The sequence below is a fragment of the Zeugodacus cucurbitae genome, chromosome 4 (assembly GCF_028554725.1).
Source record: "Zeugodacus cucurbitae isolate PBARC_wt_2022May chromosome 4, idZeuCucr1.2, whole genome shotgun sequence".
Taxonomy (NCBI): domain Eukaryota; kingdom Metazoa; phylum Arthropoda; class Insecta; order Diptera; family Tephritidae; genus Zeugodacus; species Zeugodacus cucurbitae.
In genome coordinates this window covers 57,861,284-57,885,962 of record NC_071669.1, presented here as the reverse complement: position 1 = coordinate 57,885,962, position 24,679 = coordinate 57,861,284, and the positions used below count along the sequence as shown (strand labels likewise).

General features: G+C 35.2%; 1 protein-coding gene across 1 annotated transcript in view; it reads left to right on the top strand.

The window, feature by feature from the left end:
- LOC114805317 (protein still life, isoform SIF type 1) overlaps positions 1-23,200 on the top strand; it is a 116,004-nt gene extending 92,804 nt beyond the window's left edge. Inside the window, exon 17 of the mRNA XM_054228998.1 lies at positions 22,737-23,200. Within this exon, the coding sequence (XP_054084973.1) occupies positions 22,737-22,814 (78 nt within the window). The 3' untranslated portion in view covers positions 22,815-23,200. The remainder of the gene's footprint in view (positions 1-22,736) is intronic.
- The last annotated feature ends 1,479 nt before the right edge of the window (positions 23,201-24,679 follow it).

The following is a 24,679-nucleotide window of genomic DNA, read 5'->3' as shown; positions in this document are numbered from 1 at the left end:
AAATACAACCATTCTTCATACAAATAGCCTTAATTTGTAGTATGAAGTAACGGTAGTTACTCTTTCTGCTATTTATCAGTCATCCTCATTTCTTGCCAAGTGTCAGTTTAATTTTTTTTTTGTTTCTTTAGTGCCTTGTCAGTGCAATTAAAAACCAGCACGTTTTATAATTTATATGTAGTACTTTACTTTGGTCAACGGCGCAAAGCCCTCATGTTACAAAGACACCTTTCTCGTTTGTGTGGTATAATTTGGCAACATCTTTTCTATATTTGTGTAAGACAAACCAACTGCTGCAGTGCCACTTACTTTTCGACAGTATTTGCCTTTATCCTCATATACTATATGCATATATATACACGAGTATACTTATATAAGAACGCTTTTTGTGGCTAATATTTGTCCTTCGTGAGGGTATTTACCGTAATAATAATTTCAATTGCTGCATAATGTAATATATATTTAAGACTCATATATATTAGATTGTCAAATATCTCCCTTCCGCTTTTTTGCCATTTTCGTTCGATAATCTGTTTCGATCTAGACGGCAACTTCATGATACCCTCTCGTTGAAGCCCCCATCCTTATTTGCAAAGAATTCGGACAGCCACTTTTCACAAGCCTCGTTGGAGTTCAACTCTACACCACCAAAGGCGTTCGCCATGGACAGGAACAGGTGGTAATCACTTGGCGCTGTATCAGGGCTATATGGTGGATGCGATAAAACCTCCCATCCGAGCTCCCGTAGCTTCTGACGAGTCATCAACGAAGTGTGTGGTCTGGCGTTGTCCTGGTGGAACACTACACCCTTCCTGTTGGCCAATTCTGGACGCTTCTGGGCGATCGCCTGCTTCAAGCGGTCCAGTTGTTCGCAGTAGACGTTAGAATTAAGCGTCTGGCCAGCTCATAGTGGATGAATCCCTTCCAAACCCAGCAAACTCACAGCAAAACCTTCCTGGCCGTCAATTCCGGCTTGGCCTCTCTTTGGGACGATTCACCGGCCTTCGACCACGACCGTTTTCGCTTGATATCTCTGTGATCCATTTTTCGTCGCCAGTCATCATCCGCTTCAAAAATGGGTCGAGTTCGTTCCGTTACAGCAGCATATCGCAGGCGTTGATTAGGTCCAGAAGGTATCCAGCAGAAGGTTTAAAATGGTTTGGTGACTAACTCCCATCTCCTGGGCGATGTCCAGAGATGCCACATGCCGGTCGATGTTTTCCATGATTTCAAAGGCGGAAGGATATAATAATTAGGTTTAGTTAGGTTTGTGAGGTCCTGTCGATATTCCAACTGAAGCTTCTATATTTCTTAGAAATAATAATATTTTCACTAAATACTTAAAAACTCTGGATAGGAAAAATCATTGAAGCTCGGCATTTAATTAATGATTTTAGAAGCAAATCTTTAAAGCTAAACGTAAATATGAAAAGACCAGTTTGAGTCTACGGTGCTCTTTTTTCAAGCTAACTTCTGATAATTTTTGGCTTATGGTATCAATGAACAAACAGACTTCACTTCTTACTTAAGTATCAAGGACAAGAGATTTAATCGAAGCCCGGGTCCTATCATGTCCCAGTTCAGTATGAACGGCTTAAACTCCGTTTTTGGTAAATCAATACATCAATTTAACCTTGATGAATCCATCCATTCAATTTTTGAACACTGGTCTTGTAAGAGAGGATCTCATAATTTGGGATTCCTGTAAGAACGCTATAAAGTATTCTAAGCTCTAAGAATCCAATTCTATATTTTCGGTCAAGTATTCTTCACGTGGGTTTTAGAAGGAGCCGCAATTACCGTCGTAATCTCTATCTCTCTCCACGATTGAAATTGAATATTATGAATCGTTGAACATGGTTTTATAAGATCAGAATTGGAGATCATCATCCAAAGTTTCCTTAAGGTGTCTTCCGAGCTGAACTATCGTTCGTTATTGTTTCAGGGTAAAAATTACTCGCCCAACTTATAGCAGTTAAAGATCTAAACAGCTTCTTTGACATCAAAGTTATGTTATTAAGATTGAATCCGCGATTAATATTTGTATCTCCCATGATAGAAAGCAACTTGAAATACCTATAACTAGATAAGTCTGTCTTGGGCTCTTATTCTCGGATCGATTAACAAGGGTTCCGGGAATGACCGTTTATATAATTTGATTTCAACTAAATTAAAACAAAATTTTTTAACTTAACCCCACCTAAAATTAAAACTTTGCCAGATTCTCTTTAAAAATTTTCTTCAATCAACCATAATAATCTTCTTACAATTTGATTTCATTACACAGAGAGGCATCTTTATACCTATTTGAGTGTAGAAAAAAATGAACTGCGAAAATAAAATTGTAAAATGAAGTGATTTTTTTGCTTCAAAGGGTTGTTGCCAACCTGCCAACCAGCAAAGTTCACATACAGACATACTTGCATACCACAAAATATGGTTATGGTCACATATGCGAGTGCAACACACATGTTTCTCGGACATGCTTGTGTAGGCTTTAAACAAACCATCCGCATACGAATATGAAAGCTTTTGACACCCACATAACAGAATTTAAGAACTCGATTAACTTTTTTGGGTAAAAAAGTATGCTTGCTTGCGGTTGTTCAATGTTTATGCGAACCCAACCAGCGTGTAAGACAAAAGCAAAACAAAACTATTCAAGTGGAAAAGCAATAACGGGAAAATAAAAACTTTTGAGTTGTTTTTTTTTTTTTGTACTACAATAACAATAGTCATATATGAAAGAGTTGATTATTTGACATGTTAAGAGGTTTGGACGAGCTTCTTCTGCAATCAAAGGTTGCGCTACTGGGTGGTGTTTTTTTTATAGAATTTTCTGATAAGAAGCAGTTTATTGAGGAGCCTCTTTTTTCAATAATTTAAGTTTAAATTGACCAGTTCTTAATCCCAAAAGCTCATTTAATACAAAATTATCAGTTTTCATTACACTCTTTTAAAAAGGGATGACCTTTATATGGCTATAGAATAAAAGAACTTAGATGTGATTAAGGGACTCTTCAGTAAATTTCAACAATGCACAGAAAATTGTTTAATTTAATTTATCCTGATAATCAACATTAAACCATAGAAGGTTTCTGTAATTTAATAATACAAGTTTATTCGAAATGTTTAATAATTTAAAAATCGATCTCTCCATTGTGACTATCGAGTCAATTACTTCGCGATTAGACTAGGATTGCGGTGTGTAGCCATAGCGAGATCGTAAGAAAATGTAATGGCTGATGGACTTCCCAGACCCGGTACTTCAGTATCACTTACAGGAGATTGGAAACACGTAGAGCACCATTTGCGAGACCTAGGGAAAAATTTCTTGAATCTCACATTTGAACTAGTGGATCGCGATCAGATTCATAGACGGTCTAGGCGCTTTGTTTATATTAAAATCTAATTAAGAAGTAATTTTTACATCGCAAAGTACTGTCTTTAGCGCGTAATTGTGTTCTCTTGTGGAGAACAGCTGCAGAATATAACCTACCGATAATGTTTGTTGTAGTCACAGAAAATTGCCTCCAAATAATTTGATGAAGAGGAGAGAGAGAGAGAGTAGACGAATAAATATTTTGCTCCGCTGCAGTTGTATCTTTTTTTTTAGGATTCTCCATTTATTTGTATTCACGTTTTCTTTCTTTAGTTGCTTAGAAAATATTGCCTACATTTAGGCCAAATTGACAGTTACTGGTTTTTGACTTTCTCTCCAGTACTGCATATAGTCTATTGCTCATTATAAGTCCACTAAGGAACTTTAAACTATATAATAAAAGTGTTTTGCTACATACGATACAATGGAACCATTCAAGCTGAAAGGGGACTCAAAATTAGAAAATGAAAAATCCAAAATCTTAACCTGTTTATCCAAAATATATTCGTAATAAATTATTGAGAATTTAACAAAAGCTCCGACCTTTTTTTGAAATTTTCACTGAAAGAAGAAAAAATATTGCCTTCATTTAGGAGCTGTTACCAATTACTGGTGTTTTTTTTTTGAAATATTGCCCACATTTAGGCGATATTGACAGTTACTGGGTGCCAGGCCATAAAGGCATCGAGGTCAACGAAATCGTAGACGGGATTGCCAAGAGTGGTGTACAACTGTCACCCGGATGAAGTAGACAGGTGCATGGCAAGAAGAATCATATCTCGCTGGAAGGATCTACCGGATCTATCTATGTGCAAAGCGGTAGATCAAAAATATACAAGGTTCCTACTGGAGCTCGATAGAAAGGGCTGTAGGACCATGGTTGGCATTCTTACCGGTCACAGCCTTGTAGCGGCACATGCCTATAAAATGTGGCTGTCAGATCGGGAGGAATGCAGAAAATGTCAAGAGCGGGGCACCAAGGAAACAGTGGAACATCTCTTGTGCGTTTGTCCTGCGTTAGCAAGCCAGCGTTTTAGGTACTTAGGGGCCCCACAGTACGATAAATTAGAGGAGATATCGTCAGTGAAGCCTCATAAACTATTAAAATTCACGACAGGCACAGGCATCCTGAACGATGACTACTACTCAGGGAACACGTAAAGGCACTCCATGCTGGTATCTCAAAGGTCCATAACTGGTCTATGCGTGGCCTGCAGGCCTACCAGACCAACCTAACCTAACAGAAGCTCCGACCTTTTTTTGAAATTTTCACTGAAAGAAGAAAAAATATTGCCTACATTTAGGAGCTATTACCAATTACTGGTGTTTGCTTTGAAAAATATTGCCTACATTTGGGCGAAATTGACAATTACTGATTTTTGACTTTTTCTCCAGTACTGCATATACTCTACTGTTCATTATGAGTCTACTAAGGAACCATTCAAGCTAAAAAGGCGCTCAAAATTCGAAAATTAAAAATCCAAAATCTTAAGCTGTTTATCCAAAATATATTCGTAATATATTATTGAGAATTTAACAAAAGCTCCGTCCCAACCAGAGCCAACCAACAAATGGCAACCCAGTTAGCGCACAAGCAATAAGAGACGCATTTGATTACGTTGTCAGCTGTTAAGCCTCTCCAGCGCACACTTCTTTCGAAATTAAATTCAAATAAAATGCGAGACACAAATATTATTGACCCAACTACTAGTAACAACAACAACACAAACAAAGAAATAAGCAGAAAATACAACTTTCCTATGCAATTGAGACTAGTGAAAGCAATAACTGCAACTAACGTTATTTTGGCAACGGCATTTTAAGGCCAACTAGATTGGCCATGCTATACACTGCAGTGTGCAGTGCAAACCGAGCCAAAGCAATCAACTGCATTTGAGCGTGTGTGTGTCCCTGCAGCGCAGTTCAATGCTCAGTAGTCAACTATGACGCGACGCTCTTAATTGCACGCTACTGGAATATTTTACTACATGTTTGCTCAGGGCCGAACAGTTGAAAGTGGAAGTCAAGCAAAAATTGAGTGGTCGCTTATCACTTACTTTGGGGGTAGAACTGGTACGTTGTCTAAAAAAATTAAGCTTGAAGTGAGTTATCGAAAGTTACTGAGTTGAATTTTGAGTGTGGCTAAGAAAAAGTCAGGTTTGATAAGTAAGGTAGGTCAAGTTTTGGGCGGAAACGGGTTTGGAAAAAAATTTCAAAATTAAAATTTTGAGATTTTAATATTCTTTACCTTATACCAAAGGGTATTCACAGGTTTTGTGTTCTTAGAAGGTGTGCTCATATGATTTCCATTGTTACACTGACATATAATGCCTGTAATTGAGCATCTGGGGAATAGGGAGAGAGAAAGAAGGAGAGAGAGTGAGTAAGAGAGCGTATGGAAAATGTAGAAATGCATTATAAAGCACTAAAAGCGATGCATGCTCGAGAGAGTACACGAGAGAGCAAGTTAGAAAAAGAGCGAAAGAGCGCATGGAATGCAGAGAGCCTGCTAGAAAATGCTAGGTGACCCGCTAAGGTAACTAACTGTCAAATTCACTTGGTAAAACTGCGGAGGTCATCGTGTACAACGAGCGATAACTCGTGCGCAGTCGTCAAATTTATGCACTCTCGTCCAAATTACGCTCAATGGAAATTTTTTGAGCAAAGAAGCGTGAAATGTTTGCTTTCTCAAGCAAAGAAGTGAGCTTTATTATTAGCGGACAGCAAATAATGCAATTTTCTGTTTAATATCTAACTCGTAAAAGGACCGTTGCAGTGAGCGTGTAGGCATTTACCGTTTGCTCGCTCTAAAAACGCTTTCCACAGAACGCCGCAATACCCAACAGCCGACATCTCGGTGAGCTTTCATTCCCAACCCCGAACATCATGTGATTGGAAAAGCTGCAATGCTGCTGCGCGCGGAGAGCCAGAGCCACGGCGGCATGCCGACTCTCTGTCAGTCGCCTTGTCGCGCTTAATTTGTGGCCTAGTGTGGTATCAGCGTTCATGCGGTCATTTTGTAACTGAAAAATTTTTATTATTATCTTGTAAAATAAGGCATGCGACTTTTTTCGTGTCTCCTCTAAAGCGTTTCTTGCGTTTTTTGTTTGCGACGTGACGTGCTTTGTGCTGTGTTATTGCTCTAAGCAGTGAGGGCCAAGTCAAAACAGTGCATGGAATTTGAATTAAAAATTCAATCAAATGAAATGATGATAAAAGTGTTTTTTATGGCTTAGAAGGAAATGAAAATAACCGTGCAGACCAGTGCAAAAGGTGCTTATAAATCTTGTCAAATCAAAACAACAACAACAAAAGCATAAATCTTTGCAACATCTGCATATAGAGGGGTGTGTGAGTGCGTATATACGAAGGCTACTCCAGTTTGTTTTTAGCGCCCCAATTTGTGTCAGCGTTTAAGCGCTTGCGGCCATAAAGCGCGCGTATTTACAGCAAAAGCAACAGCAACAAGAATAACAAGAAAGCAAAGCAGTGCTGTGCAGTGCAATGAAATCAAATCAAATGAAATGGAAATGTGTCTAAAACAAATTGTAATAATAATAACAACAACAACAACAACAACAACAACACTGTGCTAATCAACCGAATATTGTGACCCAAAGTTTCGGTAGCCTATAGGCCTGCATCACTTTCTCACGTCTAATACAATACAACAAATAAATAAAATCACAAACGTGTTGTTGTTCTAATGTACCGTTATATACATGGAAGTGTGATGATTTTCTATAGTTTTTGTGTCAAAGAGTTTGTGTAGTGGTCGCTACTCACACATTTACATGCTGTTACCCGTGCACACATACATAGAAGCGCATAGTTAGCTAGTAACACGCTCAGCTGCTACTCCTTCTTCTACTTCTTCTATACAATACAATACAAAAAGTGCCTGGCAAAGATATATAAGGTAACTTTTTTTTCAAACTAACTATTTAGATGTTGTTTATGTGTCTATTATAGAATTTTTTTCAAGTTTTTCTATAGATGAAAAACAATCAGTAGCAATTTTGTGGGGCATGACATGTGCTTGCAAGATAACAACTGTTTTGTGAAGTCTCTAAAATTCTATTTAAAGTCAATAAAATGACTTATTCGATGATTAAAATAAAAATTCAAATTGACTGGATTCGAATTGGGTAATAACAAAATAATAATAATCGGACAGCCATTTTTCACAAGTTCAACTTTACACCACCAAGGGCGTTCGCCATGGACAAGAACAGGTGGTAATCACTTAGCGCTATGTCCGGACTATATGTTGGATGCGATAAAACCTCTCAACCGAGCTCAGGAAGTTTCTGACGAGTCATCAACGAAGTGTGTAGTTTGGCGCTGTCTTGGTGGAACACTACACCCTTCCTGTTGGCCAATTCTAAACGCTTCTGGTCGATCGCCAGCTTCAAGCGGTCCAGTTGTTCGCCGTAGCTGGTAGAATAAAGTGTCTGGCCATATTGTAGGAGCTCATAGTGGATGATTCCCTTCCAATGCTACCAAGCACATAGCAAAACCTTCCTGGCCGTCAATCCCGGCCTGGCCACTGTTTGGGACGATTCACCGGCCTTCGACCACGACCGTTTTCGCTTGATATTGTCGTATGTGATCCATTTTTCGTCGCCAGTCACCGTTCATTCCGTTTCAGCAACATATCGCAGGCGTTGATTCGATCCAGAAGGTTTTTTGCGTCAAATCATTCGGCACTCAAGCATCAAGCTTTTTTTGTGTATCCACCCTTCTGCAGATGGTTTAAATGTCTATAGCTGTTGATGCATATCGTCGTTTTGTAGGTTATGTCAAGGCCTTTACTATTTTATTGCCAGATACAAGCTCTGTAGAGCTTTATAGCCGCGAAATTCAAAAAAACGTAATGCTTTCGTCGAAAAGCATCGATGTTAGCCATCGATGTCTTGAATCTAAAAATATCGATGCATCGATTTCAATTTCAACGGTGTTTTATGTCGATGTTTTATATAAAAATTTGACTTCATACCTGCACATTTTTTCGGGTCTTAACTCGAAACCCTCTATTTGGATACGCTTTATTACATTGGAATTCGATTTTTATAAAATACGGACAATTCGTTAAGGGAATGTGCGCTTGGACAATACTGCGGTTACTTTTATGATTTATTTATACAATTTAATTCTGGCGTAGGCTACTGCGTTAGATCAGAGGTTCAAATTACTGCATTTTAAATATGCAATGGCTAAAAGAAATACTTTTTTGTTTCATAAAAAATTCAAAGAATCGCGCTGATACAGCAGAATCTTCGGATGAGTGTGAAACAGAATACTCGTTTGATGTTTGGGACCAGAATAAACATTTGGTCCACCAAAAGGTGAAATATAAGCTGTCAAATTTATCTACAATTCCAGGGACGGAAGATTGAGAAGAAAATGTATCTCGGCTGTTACCCCTACGAATCAGATGCCAATAGAGTTTGGGTTGACATGAATACTGTGTTTCCGGAGTTGTATAAATAGGCTTATTAATATTTATACATTTTGGCCACTTCAGTGTCGAGTAAAATACTGTTTTCTAAACCTAGAGCAACTATCACGCACAAGTAAAATTGAAAAGAAATGACAGTGAAAAAACTTTCCATGTCGTTGTTTTGAAATTCTGTTATTTATTGAGAAAAAACTTTAACAAACATATAATGCTAAATGAAATAAAATGTATCAACTTAAGGCGTACTACATTTCATTTATTTATGCTTCTGCTTCTGTATCCCTTAGCTTTTCACACTAAAGTTAAAAAATACATTGATGTTTTAATGGCCGATGTTTTTGATTTCGATGGGTTTTGAAGATACATCTATATTCGATGGGTTTTGAAGACATATCTATATTGCATCCCTAATATGGGGTCAAGAGGAAAATTTTTGGAAAATTCTGATTTTGCCTATTTTTGGCACAGACGCACACTGTTGGAAGGAACACCTCTCCTTTGATTTTTTTTAGAATGTCTGAGAGATTTACCAATAGTTTCAATTAATTTAATAAATATTAGCCGTAATTTTCGAGGTACTCATGTTCGATATATGGGGCCTTGAAAATTTATAGTCTAATTTCGGTGATTTTTATATGTGCTATGCTACACTAGTAATAATATCTTATGTATGTATATATACTATTATTTATATTTAAACTAAATTAGGAATTATTTTGCTAAAATAAAAAGAAATACTTCGAATTCATGTTACATCTTAACCCTCTGGCAGCCACTGGGCAAAAAATAAGATAAGAATTTCTCGAGAAACGTAATTGGACTAATTTTGAAGGATAAAATAAAAATTAAAATAAATATGTTGAATACTTTAAACGCCATTTCACTTGAGTTCATAAAACCAAATAACCTGAAAGATGTGTAAACAACAAAATGAAAAAATGTGTAATAACCATTTCTAGATCTCTCTCTCTCTCTATCTCTTAAGTATATCCATTATCCAGCAATGTATTAGTTAAAATATTTTATTTGAATTCTAAATTGATTAGATTAAAAATCTGGAATTTTTGTAGTGAGAGGTGCTCAAATCTCATCTCAAATTGACTGGGCCATTTCGTGAGATAGCACGTTAACCGAACTTGGTTTTCAATAAATTGTTTGTGTCATACGCCGTGTGGCTTATGGCGCCGTTCTGTTGGAAACACATATTGTCCAAGTCAATACCATCCAATTCGGGCCAAGTCATTCGGGCGATTCCCATTTACAGTAAGGTGCCGGTCTTGATTATCACGGAAGAAGTACGGCCCAATTGCGCCGCCGGCCCATAAACCGCACTAAACCGTAATTTCTGCAGGATGCCGTGTGGACTGCTGCCTGACCAATAACGCATATTTTAGTTATTGACGCAGCCATTCAGGCAGAAATGAGCCTCATCGCTCAAGATGATTTTTCGATGGAAATCTGGATCATTTTCTGGTAAGAATTTAGATCAAGATATTTTCTTGAAAATCGCCACAACGATGTCACAGAGATGCGCGAGGCTTGAGAATGCCGTGTGAGAGACTGATTTGGGTCTTCCTCAATTAATGCGCTAGCCGCAGTAATATTCTTGACACTACGGATAGTTCTTTGTCTCATTGGCACGGGAGCATTTTGTACTATGCCAGTGGATTTTTCCACTAGACGCTCAATTATTGATCTGACATGAATATTATGATGATGGCTATTTTTCCATGCGATTAATTTGTCATTGAGAATTTTTACTAGGTTTCTCAGAATGAAAAATAATTTCACAATTTTCGAAAATGTAATTAATACGAGGGCTGCTATATATATTTCTGGCCTAATAATGAAAATAGGAATATTTATCAACGAAAATGGTTTTATTGTTTTTCAAAATATTCTCCATCAAGATTTATACACTTTTGCATGCGCTCAAACCAATTTTCGAAGCACTTTTTTTTGAGCCTTGTTTTGAGCGATTGCCAAATTGTGCGGGATCCAACGAGAACAAACCTTTTTTCAGGCCAGGTGTTCATGCAATATCGAATGTATGCTGGTGGGAGAAATGCATAGGCATGCCTCTATCTGAAGGTATGTTACATGACGGTCTTGCATTATCAGTTCACGTACGGCATCGATGTTTTCTGGCACAACGGCTGTTTTTGGACGACCTTCACGGAATTTGAACGAGCGTCGGCCACGATTGAATTCGTTGTACCAGTTTTTCACAGTGCTATAGGATGGTGCTTCATAACCATACAAAGATTTTAGTTCATCGATGCACTCTTGACGCGATAATCCACGTCGAAAGTTGTGAAAAATGATCGCACGAAAATGTTCACGAGTTAATACCATTTTTTGGCCGAGATGAATTTTTTAATTCCCTGTAAATAAAACAATTCACGATTAAATGACAAAACGTTCTGAGTGATGTTGTGCTAAAAAATGTCAAACTTTCCAATGGAAATGTCAGATTTCACCTAGCAACACTTAGTGTTGCCTAGGCCAGAAATATATATAGCAGCCCTCGTATGTTTAATAATTATTTGTACACAGTTAGTTTGTCCTCCAATAAATCAATGTTATCAACTAAATTTAATACGAATTTTGGCATAATTCACTAATTTCACTAAGTGTCTGTGCAAAATAATCGAAATGAAAATATTACTGAGAATTAATTTAATTAAAAATATTTTTTGAATATGTTTCCCATATTATTTCGAACAACTCAAACCACACTTGTAACCGTCTTCCTGTAACTTTCTGCGTAAAATACAATATTATATTAAAAATAATATTTAAATTATAATTACTTGACACGTTATTTTAACTAAAAGCACCGACACAGATATGTGGAATTGCTTGTGCATTGGCGCATAAGTTTCTAAGTTTCACCACACTGGCTTATTTACTGCGTTGCGGGTTAATCTGAATTTCCAGCGAGTAACAAACTTTTGAGTGCCGACAAATTAACAAGTAGATAAAAGCAACCAAATACACACAGACACAGACACTCATATATATGTATATTTGTCTATGCCGCTGCACGCTCATGCATAACTTTTGCCTCAACCAACTTACATGCGCTCATAGTCTCTGTTTGTATGTGTATGTATGCGAGGCAGTTATTCTTGGTAGACTTCAATAGCAAATATGCTGCTCAACTCAAAATTTAACGTACCGAAATTTCGCACCCACAACGTAGTAAAAGCAAAAGCCGCACGGAGTCTACGCCATATGCTGTGCTGTGCTGTGTCTATGCTACTCTATGCTGTGCTTTGTAGGTATGCATGTATAGTCTTGTGGACCCTTGGGTCCTTGGCGCAACGACATGTGCATTTAGATTTGCGGAAGTACTCCATTTTTACTTTACATATTATGCGCTTTTATGCAATTTGATGCATTTGCCTGTTGGCAATTAGTTGTGTGCGCGTGTTGGCGAAGGCTTGAAAGTGATAAATTTTGAGCGTGTGAAGGCACGTTTACTTTATAAATTGTTTAAAATGTGTTAATTTCGGAGTTGGTTGTGTTTCACGTATGCGTTTAGATGATTTTGATTGTGTGCTACAGTGCGTATGAGTGATGTGGTTTTATAGTTGAGTCACAGTTGCACTATTTATGATATTTTTAATTTGTTTAATTTGTGGTATGGGCACTTAAGACAAATGCAGAAATATTTTTTTGAAGTTAAAGTTATTATTTTTGTTTTAGAAAATTAAAAAAAAAACAACAAAATTTCATATCCCCCTAACTTCATAAACTATTTTGGTTAAAATAAGGCTATAAATGAAAAATTATTTTGCTGAAATGCGCACGTCTTTTTAAAATTTGTAAAAAAACTGATTTCAGGTATAAATTCAATGCAAAGTTGATTGCTAAATTATTCCATTTGGGTGCTACTGTGCGTATGAGTAACTACGTTTCATATGATGCACTCACTTTTCTGTTTCTCACTTTTTACTGTTTTCTTAATTTCGCAATTATTAGTATGGATTATCACAATTTTAGTGAATTTAGAGAAATATTATTGATTAAAAAAAATCGAAGCGAAATTTTAAAGCAACCAAATTGGGGGATTTCTGAAGATTTATACTACTTCCATATTTAAATTACTCGTTTTGCTTTCAGACAAAATTAAAAATTCTTAATTCTTAAAAAAATTAATATTCGTGAATTTTGTAATGGATTCGATACAAAATGGTTCCCAATTGATAGTATTTGGGTACAACTCGGCGTATGGCAACATATTCACTCTCTAACGGCATTCTTTATATAATTGTTCAAAGTCTGGTTTTCAAGCTTTACACAAGCTAGAGGAAAGTGAAAGAAATCAAACTAAAAAGTATTAGAAATGTATAGCATTTTTTGTAGTTTCAGTAGTAGAGCCTTATTACTGGCACTGAATAATTTTGTTGTTTAAGAACTTATTAAACGGGGTTAATTACCGTTAATAAGCACTCGTTTACTTCCCAAATTATTTAAAATGCTTAAATTTTGTCGGATACTCAAAATATTGTGTGATATGTGTGAGTATTTGGGTACTACGAGGCGTATGAGTAACTCTTCTATTTTATAATTGCTATATCTTCGTGAATTCCATATTAAAATTATTAACATTAGAGTGTAATTTTAATCTGAATATTAAAATAAATCTATAACGAATTCTCTTTTGATACAATTTAGCTTCTTTTATTTTATTTTTTGATTATATAGTATACTAATCTATCTCATCAAACTATTTATCTTCATTAACATACATCATCATGTAAATCCTTTCTTCTATGCCACATTCTCTCTGGATGTGGTTTCAAAAACAGTTTTGTTTTTTTCATTTCCGTTTGATTTTCTGCCGAGTTTTATATGGACTGTAACCCCTAACCAGTGCCCTTTGTATCCAGAATGTCAATGCTTAATCTACTGATTTACTATAGTAGAAATAACATCTCCTGCTGCTTATATTTGTCAATATTTTATATTGAAATCGCCTACGGTGATTATTCCAGTTATGCGATTGACATTTAATATTTCAACGTAGTTTGCTTTTGAATGCCCAGATCTAAGTTATAACTCTATTATAATGTTTTTGTTAAGTGGGTAATGCGAATCGCACTGTCAAAAAAATCAAAAATATCACTGTCAAAAATATCAAATAGTCTTGGACAATGTGATATATTGAACACTAAAAGTTTTGGAACGACGAAAGAAAAAAAGTTAAAATTTTAATTTTTGACAGTCTGAATAAAAAAATAACCCCTCTTTTGGGAGTGTCGCCTGGCAGTAGAATAGAATCCAGTCGATTGAGACGATTATATTTATTTTTTTGCTATTGTGCAACTTGATCGACAAAATTCAAAATGAAAAGCATTCATAGTTGATGGTTGAGCGACTGATTGCCACTTACAATAGCACTTATAGTCGGCAATCGCTAAGTAGTCGATTATCTACTGCCAGTCACTTTATAACTTTTCGAAAAATCATGTCCACCGCCTTAAGAAATTGAGTTTTTAGATAGTTTCCATATACCTGCAAAACACTTCCCTGACGTGGCCAAATGAGCGGAACTTCGGAAGGGTCTATCTCTAGAATGTTATACGAATCGATGAAAATCGGTTTTTTTTTTTAATCTCAAACCCACCTAACCTCCTAAAGAGTTGCTCTTTTCTCAATTAGGATATATAAAGCTAACTTACAAAATGAACTATTATTGAAAATAAGCTCATTTAACTCGTATTCTGAAAGATATCTGTCGAACTGGCACTCTGTGGTAGAGATTAAAGTTATTATTTTCAATGCTCGACGTCTCTGTATTTCCATACAACAAAAAATCATACCTGAGACTTTTAAGTTACGTATCAGATAGTTATTGAAGCTGCCCCAAGGTCAATGCAAAGCAATCCTATAATAATTATATTAATCCAAAAGAAGTTGTATGAATATATTCAGAGCTAAGAGCCAATATATTTCTTTTTGTTAATATTTTTATTAAATGATATATGTATATATGTATATATTAGTTAGTGTTACTCCTGCAAAGAGCATGGACCCACAAAAATAAAATAAAAATTAAAAAATTTTTTTTTTTTTTTGAAATTCTTGTACCCTCACGGAACAACAAGATAAAGAAAAAAAAACAAAATAACATCGCTGTCAGCTTTTAAGCCACCAACTTGTACTTAAAGAAGCACATTTTGCCCTCACACCAACAGGCATTTTAATCAGCTTAGCATTAATTAGACAAAATGTTGCCAGCTATTAACCACAGAATGGTGTGCTAGCGCGGTAACAGTGTGAAATTGTTGTAGTTGCAATTTGTTAGCATTAATGGAAGCAGTTTTTTTTTATATTTCTATTAAATTAGTCGGTGCTTGTATATGTATGTGTGTTGCGCAAATGCTAGTATGTATAATTAACTGTTAAACACCAGCAAAATAGCGGAAATTTTATTTAGAAAAAAAGGCGTTGAATAAAAATGTAAATAAATCTACATATAAACAGATATATATATGTATTTATTTACCGTTATGAAATACAATTTACCGTTATTCTAAAAAAATGCGAAAAATAATAAATAAAAAGGAGAAACCGCATTAGCAGAGTTGTGCCGCTGCAAACATTAGTTTTCGCCAAAGCCGACTGACGCGACATTGTATTTTATGTATTGTTGTTGTTGTTGCTGGTTTTTGTTTCGCCAGGCGCCATGCATTATCTATCTACCGTGTGCTTGTACGCTCGCTCGCAGCACTGCACTGCACTGCACTGCACTGCACAGAAACAAAACAATTTGTTATGCAACTGCAACATGCACGCATTCAGCAAATGGTTTTTGTTGCCATTGTTGTTGTTGTTGTTGTGGAGGAGACTGGCGCCATGGCGTTGCGGTTTCGTTCATCGCTGGCCCGCATAACTTGCCAACTGTTTATGCGCCGGTGAGTGTGTGTGTTGGTGTGTGGCTGTAGGGGTGTAGCACCTGAAAAAGAAGCTGTGTCTACAGGCAGTTTTTCATTTGTGTGTGTGTGTGTGTGTGTGTGCTTATGAGACTACAAACCTTCATATAAATATATTGCAAGTTATGAAAGCCATGTTACTCTTTTATTCCAATTTTTTTTTCAAATTTCTTCTTCCACGTTTTGTTTATATTAATGTTGTTTGCTGTGTAGTAGTAGTTGTTTTTGTTATTATTTTTGTTGTTGTTGCACATACATAATTTATGCGCGCATCAGCAATTGCCAACAATGCTGATGAAAACAGCAACAAACAGCATATTCCAGCGTATATTGCAGACCAGCACACATCGTTATGTTGAATATTCATTGCGCTCTGCGTGAACCACAACAACAACAACAACAACAACAAGTGTAATACACACGCATACGTATGTTGTTTGCGGTTGCTTGTTTCACCTGTGCGTCCACCACAGTTCGGGGCCGGGGGTTATTAAAATTATCGCTTTGGCTGGTAAATTAAATGAAATGAAATATTTCGCTGGAGAATACATTTCAACCACGTAACGGTATTTTTTCTTTCTTTTTTTTTGTTTTTGCATAGTGTACCTATATATTCTCATCTGGTTTGACCTGTTAATAATTTTAACAATTTTAGTTTGATATTCAGGCAATTTAAATGCAGCAGCATAATTTGAATTTACCAATTTGGAGTCATAAATTCGGTGATTGAAACAAAGAAAAAATATTTTTTATCTGGGAAGTTGCCAAATGTTTGATAATGATGACTTTTCCAACGAGAATTCCATCGCGATTTACAGATACATTAAGTTCTCTTAAGTTATAGGAGTTCCTAGAAATCCACCCAAGTGTGATATACGGAGAAATTAGATTAGATATGACCTCAAATATATCAAATTATTCAATTATTCAAATTTCTTGTGAAATGAGGAACTGATATATACACTTGAGTTGTCACACCTAATCGCTTTTGAAAACTGAACATCGAAATTATTAAAATAAGAACTGAAATAATTTGCAAGTAATTCTTCAGCAATGTCCTCTAGAAGGCATTCTGTGAACGCACTCTAGGGCAGCTTCTGTCCATCAAATATGCTGGGAGGCAAGAACAAACACTTCTATTAGATCAAAGTGCGCTAAGGTATTAGCATGGAATGCTGATCTAGCTAAATTCTGGCATTTTGGGGCTGCTTTAGGCTGTGGTGTCTATAAAATTATGTGGAAGATCAAAGCAAAAAAATTTTAGGATTCAACCTAATGAAGACGTAAAACGCTTCGTAAGAGTGAAGAATCACACTGGTTCATAAGCAAAGAGTAAGCGTTTCATACTCCCTTCAAATTCAAAATAAATAGTATGGCCAATCAAGCCGACCGGAACTAATGATCTGAAACCACTAAAAAAGTCGAACGAGTTATCATGCCTTAGGTTTATACCAATTTATTCGAGCTTTCAGATAAGTAGAGCATATTAATAAGATCTTAACTTGAGGTAGAGGCACGTTGGTTTGGTAATGAAATTGAGCTTGTATGTTCCGCATGACGAAATCGGGTCATTCGTGCTTTATTATTCCTTTTCAAAACGATAAAGCTATTAACTTATAGGGAAATATCTGAATATGGTGTCACATCGACAAGGGAATTGCGATTGGGATATATGTAAGTACAAAGTTGATCCTTAAAGAAGTGTTATTGGATGGATATCCTCTTCTATAACTTAAAACTGTTATTTGAAAGCTTGATCGACGTAGTTAAACCCTACATTGCTTATATGATGACAGGGACTTGTTAAGAAAGTTCAAAGCGCGCTGGCAGGATCTAACGGGATGCAAAACCATAAAAGTTATGTATAAAAAAGGTCAAAAATACACGAAGTTTTTACTGACTCTCAATAGAAGGAAATGTAGGAACTTGGGCGGCATAATCACTGGACACAGTCTGGTGGGTCTGTATGGGTCTGACAGATAGCGAAGAATGCACGAAATGCCAAGAGCAAGGTATCATAGAAACAATGGAACGTCTCTTGTGTGCTTGTCCTGCGTTGTCAAGGCAAAGGCTTCAGCACTTGGGGACTTCACAGTACCATAATCTGGAAAAGATATCGGTACCATTTGAAATTCGCGTGAAGCGCAGGCGTCCTGACTACTTCTCATTGACGGCACTCCATCTAGTATCGCAAAGGACCAAATTGATTGATCTTTATGTGGCTCATTGGCCTACCAGATTAATCTAAATTAACTATTAGTTCAGTGTGAACTCCAACAACTCCGAAACAATTTTTGTCAAAAAAAATAGAAACATAATAACTAGTCTTTAGAAAATTACCAAACCCCTTAGTCTCAGTTGTAGCTTTTAACTACTTATAGACTTCTTTGGCTAAAATAAACCACTTCAAGTAGCTGGAATGAACGCAGAAACCGGCTTTAATTCGAAGCTGAGCTCCACTAACCAAGAAGACTGTAATAATTCCTGATAGAAGTAGAGCTGGGTGGGCTCACTCAGGAGCTAATCGGTCTACATCGTTTCATATAAGTTTTATATTGCTATAACGGGCAGTTGTTGGCATGACGAACTGGCGAGGCGAAGCGCATTCTAGATCTTATCTCCCTATGAAAAATGTTTTTCTCTCACTGTTTGAACTAAACACTAATTAGTTCAGCCAACTAACTAGATCTCAATAATTAATTAAGTCCGTATTTCATTTCATTGAGAAGAAGGGGAAGATATTTAGTGGGAAAGCTTCATAAAATTTCAAAAATAGAATATATCCACTGGTCAATTACAATATAGTTTATATATATAAATTTAATTTGGTGGATCAATATATTCTTATAGCCAACTGTCTCCTATGCACTTAATTCTGACGAATGCACTACAAAAATTCCAAATAAATAATGATATACATGCCATACACATTACAAAAAAAACTCAAGAGCACATTGCCCATTATATATTTGCCGAGCATGTCATATCAATTCGATTGCAGCGCTTAACCTTGACTGAGCGAGTCTCAATGTGGGCGGCACACATTGCGACCAGCATTGGTTTATATGTAGACATGTGCAGATTAATCTTTATTTATTGGTTTCCATGCAGATACCATCTCGGTACTTGGCGATAGCGCTGTGTTGTGTGCTCGTGTGCAATGCTTAAGCTCAAGGGTATATTAAAATTATAGAAGCAACAACAGCAGCAACAATGGTAGGGGTAGTGGATAGGTAGGGGTAGTGGATAGGCTTCACAGCGATTTCGGTGTTTGATTTTTACTTGGCATGCCGTGTGATTTGAGTGTGAATTTACGTTCTGGAGGCGAAAGAACGAAATTTTTTGAGACTTTTATTGAAGAATTGGAATTACACGGAATTTTTTAATGTATGTACTAAGGTTTTAGTGAAAATAATTGTTTAAAATTAAGTTTCTAAGCTACTTTGGTGTACTTATTTGTTTGGTAAATACAAATGTTGCCTACATGCAGGCGAAAAGTGAATTGGAATTCCAAAAAGCGTGCAATAATGCTGTTATTCGGTGTTCCGAAACTCATATTGTAGCTGTTTTCCATAAAAGGATAATTGTTTTTGTTAAAAAATATTTAAAAAAAGTTTCAATGTTTCACATACATTAAACATTGCCTACATTTAGGCGTGAAGTGAATTAAATTGCACATTACAGTCTTCTAACACTAAACTTGCAATCACAATCTTTAAAAAATATTTGACATGCCTTTGGAGTCTAATTTACGCAGAAAAGAAAACGTTGCCTACATTTAGGCGGAAAATGAACTGGAGTTCCAAAAAGCGTGCAATAATAATGTTATTTGATTATCCGAAACATCTATTATCGATTTTTTTAATAAAATTGTAATTGTTTTTGTTAAAAAATATTAAAAATAAAGTTTCAAGGTTTAACATAGATTGCCTACATTTAGGCGTGAAGTGAATTAAATTGCATATTAAGGTCTAAAAAGTGGAATTCTAATCACTAAAAAATATTTTTTCGAGTTTTTGGAAACAAATTTAGGCAGAAAAGAAAACGTTGCCTACATTTAGGAGAAAACTTAATTCAAATTAAATACCAATAAGGAGTGCAAAGTGAATAATACACAGGAAAATCTAAAATTTAGTGTGGATTAATGAAACAAATATCAAAATTTCGGGAAATCTATCAATGTATGCTTTCATAATGGTATCATGTCTGTAAACCAAACTGAAGATTCCCAAAATATTTTGAGAAACTAAAATAAATATGAAAATAAGGCCAAAATTGGCATTCATTCCAAGTAATAAATTAATTAAACTGAAATTACGTAGAAGAAAATAAATGATAATTAAAATACTTCAATAAAATTCTAGAAGCGTAAGGTCAAAAAGTCGTTGCGTGTGTTTCACAACCTTGAAACTGGCAATTATTTAAATGAAAACACAACAACATTCGAAACTAGCAATGAATTAAAAGCAAAAATAAGTAGCATAACAGTAAATGCATTGAATGAGTGCGCCAACAGCAGCAACAACAGAAGCGGCACTTCAACAGCAGCATTGCTGCTGACGAGTGTGTGGAGTGAGGTGAGAGAAGAAATGCAAAAAAATAGAGAGAAAAAAGCAGAAAATCATTGCTAAAGTTGCATTAATTGAAAGGTGAAATTATAATTTGCCGCGCAGCCACGTTGCATGCCACTTGACTTACGCAAATTAGTAGGAACTTGAACTGAGCGCGAAGGAGAGTGAAGTAACTGGTGGGCATGAAGAATGAGGTGGAAGATAAAGATAAAAAGCAGCAGCACATGAGTTTAACTGCAACAGTAGTAGTTGCCACACGTGCCACAAAATAGCGGGCATATGAACTTTACATATATAAATCTACACACACATTTCTACTAATGTGCTCCAGTGTATGTGTTATGTAAAAAGTGTTGCATGCGCTTTAGTGCACTCGTAAAAATGCAATTGCAAATAGAATATAAAAATCAATTGACCGAATTGTGTTGCGCATAAAAACTTCTTTTATGTGCATGCCACGTGAGATAAAATCACAAAAAAAAAACAACTGAAAGTAATAAAAAAGGAAGCCATTGTAGTAAAAGGACTACATAACGAGACGAACAAAGGCAGTGATAGTGGGTGTAATAGGATAATTGCTGTTGTGAGCAGGTAGTTGTTGTGTAATTGTGTAAACAATGTGGTGCTTTTGTTAAATGGTGTGAGCTATCTACTTGTAAATATACTACAAATAGTTATAAAGGTACCGAACATTTCTATAATATTTAATTTCATCAAGTCTATTTCTGAGGAACCGTTTTAATATCAAAATTGTTCAATAATGATTATTAATTGTAATCATTACCGTTGAGTTTATTATTTTCACTTTTAAGCATTTCATTAAGGATAAATTACTATTAAATATACTTCTTCGTACACTATTTAACATAATGAAAAATAATTTGAATCAAGAAAAAAAATTCAAAAATAATTAAAAGTAATTAAAAACAAGTAAGGAAAGGCTAAGTTCGGGTGCAACCCAACATTTTATACTCTCGCAATTTATTGCAGAAATTTTACTAAGATAACACACAAATTTACCTATAAATTCGGCATAAAGTTTAATAGAATAACGAAAATCGTCATATGCTGAGGTAATTCCTAAACCGATTTCACTCATTTTCACTCACCAATATACATTATATCTAAGGTTATATGCACACTTAATTTGGCTAAGATATTTCAAATATTACCCGATTTATAAGCTATTTTTAAGCTATTTAAATATTTTTGAAAAACCTATAATTAGGTATATGGGAGCTAGGAGATGTTATAACCCGATTTTAATAATTTTTAGAACAGAGACACACTATTAGAAGAAAACAATTTCCTCTGAATTACATTAACTTAGCTGAGAGATTTACCCATATTTTCGGTTAAAATTTACCCTTAGTCGCTGAGTTCAACATGTTCGATATCTGGGGCCTTGAAAAATTATAGTCCGTTTTCGACAATTTTTTCACAAAAGAATCCAGAGATGATATGCACTATTTGTGTAAAGTTTTATTCCGCTATCTTAATTGGTTATTTATGTATACATTATAAAGTGAAGGAATCAGATGGAATTCAAAATTGAGTTATAAGGAAAGTAGTCGTGGTTGTGAACCGATTTCGCCCATTTCAGGGTGTCAAGAAAATATTATATACCGAATTTCTTTGAAATCTGTCAAGTAGTTCCTGAGATATGGTTTTTGACCCATAAGTTGGCGATGCCACGCCCATTTTCCATTTTGTAAAAAAATCTGAGCACAGCTCCCTTCTGCTATTTCTTCTGCAAAATTTAGTGTTTCTGACGTTTTTCGTTAGTTAGTTAACCCACTTTTAGTAATTTTCAACCTAACCTTTGTATGGGAGGTGGGCGTGGTTATAGTCCGATATCCGCCATTTTTGGACTGTATAAGGAAATGCCTAAAAAAAACGACTTCTGAGAGTTTCGTTGATATAGCTTTAGTAGTTTGCGAAATAATTACAAAAAACTTGGCAGGGGGAGGGGCCACACCCACTTAGTTATAGTTATAGCTCTTTATGTGTTTTCGGTTATCGCTATTTTGTAGGCGTGGTAGTGCTCCGATTCCACCCATCTTCGAACTTAACCTTCTTATGGTGCCAAGGAACACGTGTTCCAAGTTTCATCAAGATATCTTAATTTGTACTCAAGTTACAGTTTGCACAGATGGACGGACGGACAGACAGACATTCAAATTTGAACTCCACTCTTCACCCTGATCACTTTGGTATATATTACCCTATATCTAACTCGTTTAGTTTTGGGTGTTACAAACAACCGTTATGTGAAAAAACTATAACACTCTCTAGCAAATTTGTTGCGAGATTATAAATATATAATTACTTATATGTACTTAATCACATTTTTAAACGATTTTTTCTTTCTATTTCAGGTATGTAAAATAATTGCATTACAGAAACCATACAATTACTTTCGATACGGTATGTACATTCTTATAATAAATCATTGAAGACTGGTGCTTTATAAAATTTTTAGAAATTTTAAACTTTCGAGCTTCGAATATTTCGAAATTAGATCCCAGATCATTATTTTTAAAAATTTTGAACAAATTTGGAGTTAAAATTTCGATATTAAAAATAACTTAAGGATTTGGGTGTTTCTCATTACCATCTCTCCAGCCATAACACTTAACTGTAATTTAGTACCTAAGGACATATAAACTATATTGTAGTAAGTATGGGCTGTATGCTCTGTTGCAGCAAGCTTTATATTTAATTAGAATTCTGTGTCACCCTAGATAGCACGATTTTGGCGTACAGTCAGAAAAGTATAATAATGATATCGTGAATATCTCATATGAAGACTTGATGTGTGTGTCAGATTTTTTTTCTCAGGTGTGGCAGTAGGTGCAGTGTAATTAAGTTAAGTAATGAAAGTAGCTTTAAAATTTTTATTAGCATAATTAGGCAGATGAATGAGTATGTAAATTAATATTAAATTTCACAATTTGGCAAAGTAAACGAATTTTTTGTGTAATAATTGTATAGCCTTACATAGAACTAGAGGCAACAGAAATGAAACTCTCTTATATTCGAATGGCCAGAAAAGTTTTTGAAAAAAAAAAATTAATTTGGGAACTGAATTTTATTTATTTTGTGGATTATATCATTTTTAGAATAACTTTTTTGAAACAGGTGGCAACCTTTCTAAAAATATATTTTATGAGAAATCTATTTTAACCGGTTTACGGCTTTACATTTATTTATTTTATTATCTTTAATATTGTATAAAATTTAATTTTTTAACGGGTGGCAACTCTTCAAACATTTCTACACTCAATATTTTAATATTAAGATCACATGAAATTCTTCGATTTTTTGTCTTGTGTACCGTTTACTTATCTATAAAGTAGTTTCACATAAAATTCCAAACAGGTGGCAACCTTTCAACATATTTTGTTATAAATTATTTCAATATTTTATCAAATGATCCAAAAAATCACTGAGCTTTCACTAAATTACTGCCTACTTTCGTGACGCAAAATTGTTGCGTAACGCAATTTCGTTGCACTCTATCAATTTTTATTTTATTATTTTTATTTTACTATTTTTGTCTAAAAATACTGAAATTAATTAAATATAATTATTCATATTTTAATCGTAAATATTTGTGTGATATATAACACATATTCTACCTACATTAAGTACGGATCTATAGTTTTATACATTTTATATATACAACGCATATAACAATACCAACTATCACACACACGCACGAGTTTTTACCTTCAATTCAGCTCAAATTATGCTGAAATTTTCCACTTGCCGCCTGACAATGCAACATTATCTATTTCGTGATTAACATTTTAAAAACTCATTAATTTCTTGCTTTCATGCGTGGCTGATGGGCTGTCATAAAGATTAAACAGCTGATAATGACAACGCTAAAACAATGACTGACATTTTGTTGAAAAGTTTGGCAACATGCGAACATATGCTTGTATATGTATGTACATATATCGCTATAGATATATATGAAGGAACTTTTTGCACTCCTTTTTTGCCACAAATATGACTAAAATTATTTTTAAATACACACATATGCTACGCAAAACAAATTTGAGAGCTTAAAGATCGTGATTCAGCGCATTTTATTTGCGCCTGCAAATGTTACTCATACGCCATGTGGCACTCTCACACTCACTGCTCTACTAAATTACTATTGTGGCTTGCCAGCGTGGTTTTGAGTTGAATTTCCCATTTTCCACACAAAAATGTGCTAAATTTAGCCAACTTGCGGTAAAGCTCTCATTTTACCGTTATTCAATTTTTGGCATATTAATTTCATTCCACAAATTTTGCGTGAAATAATATT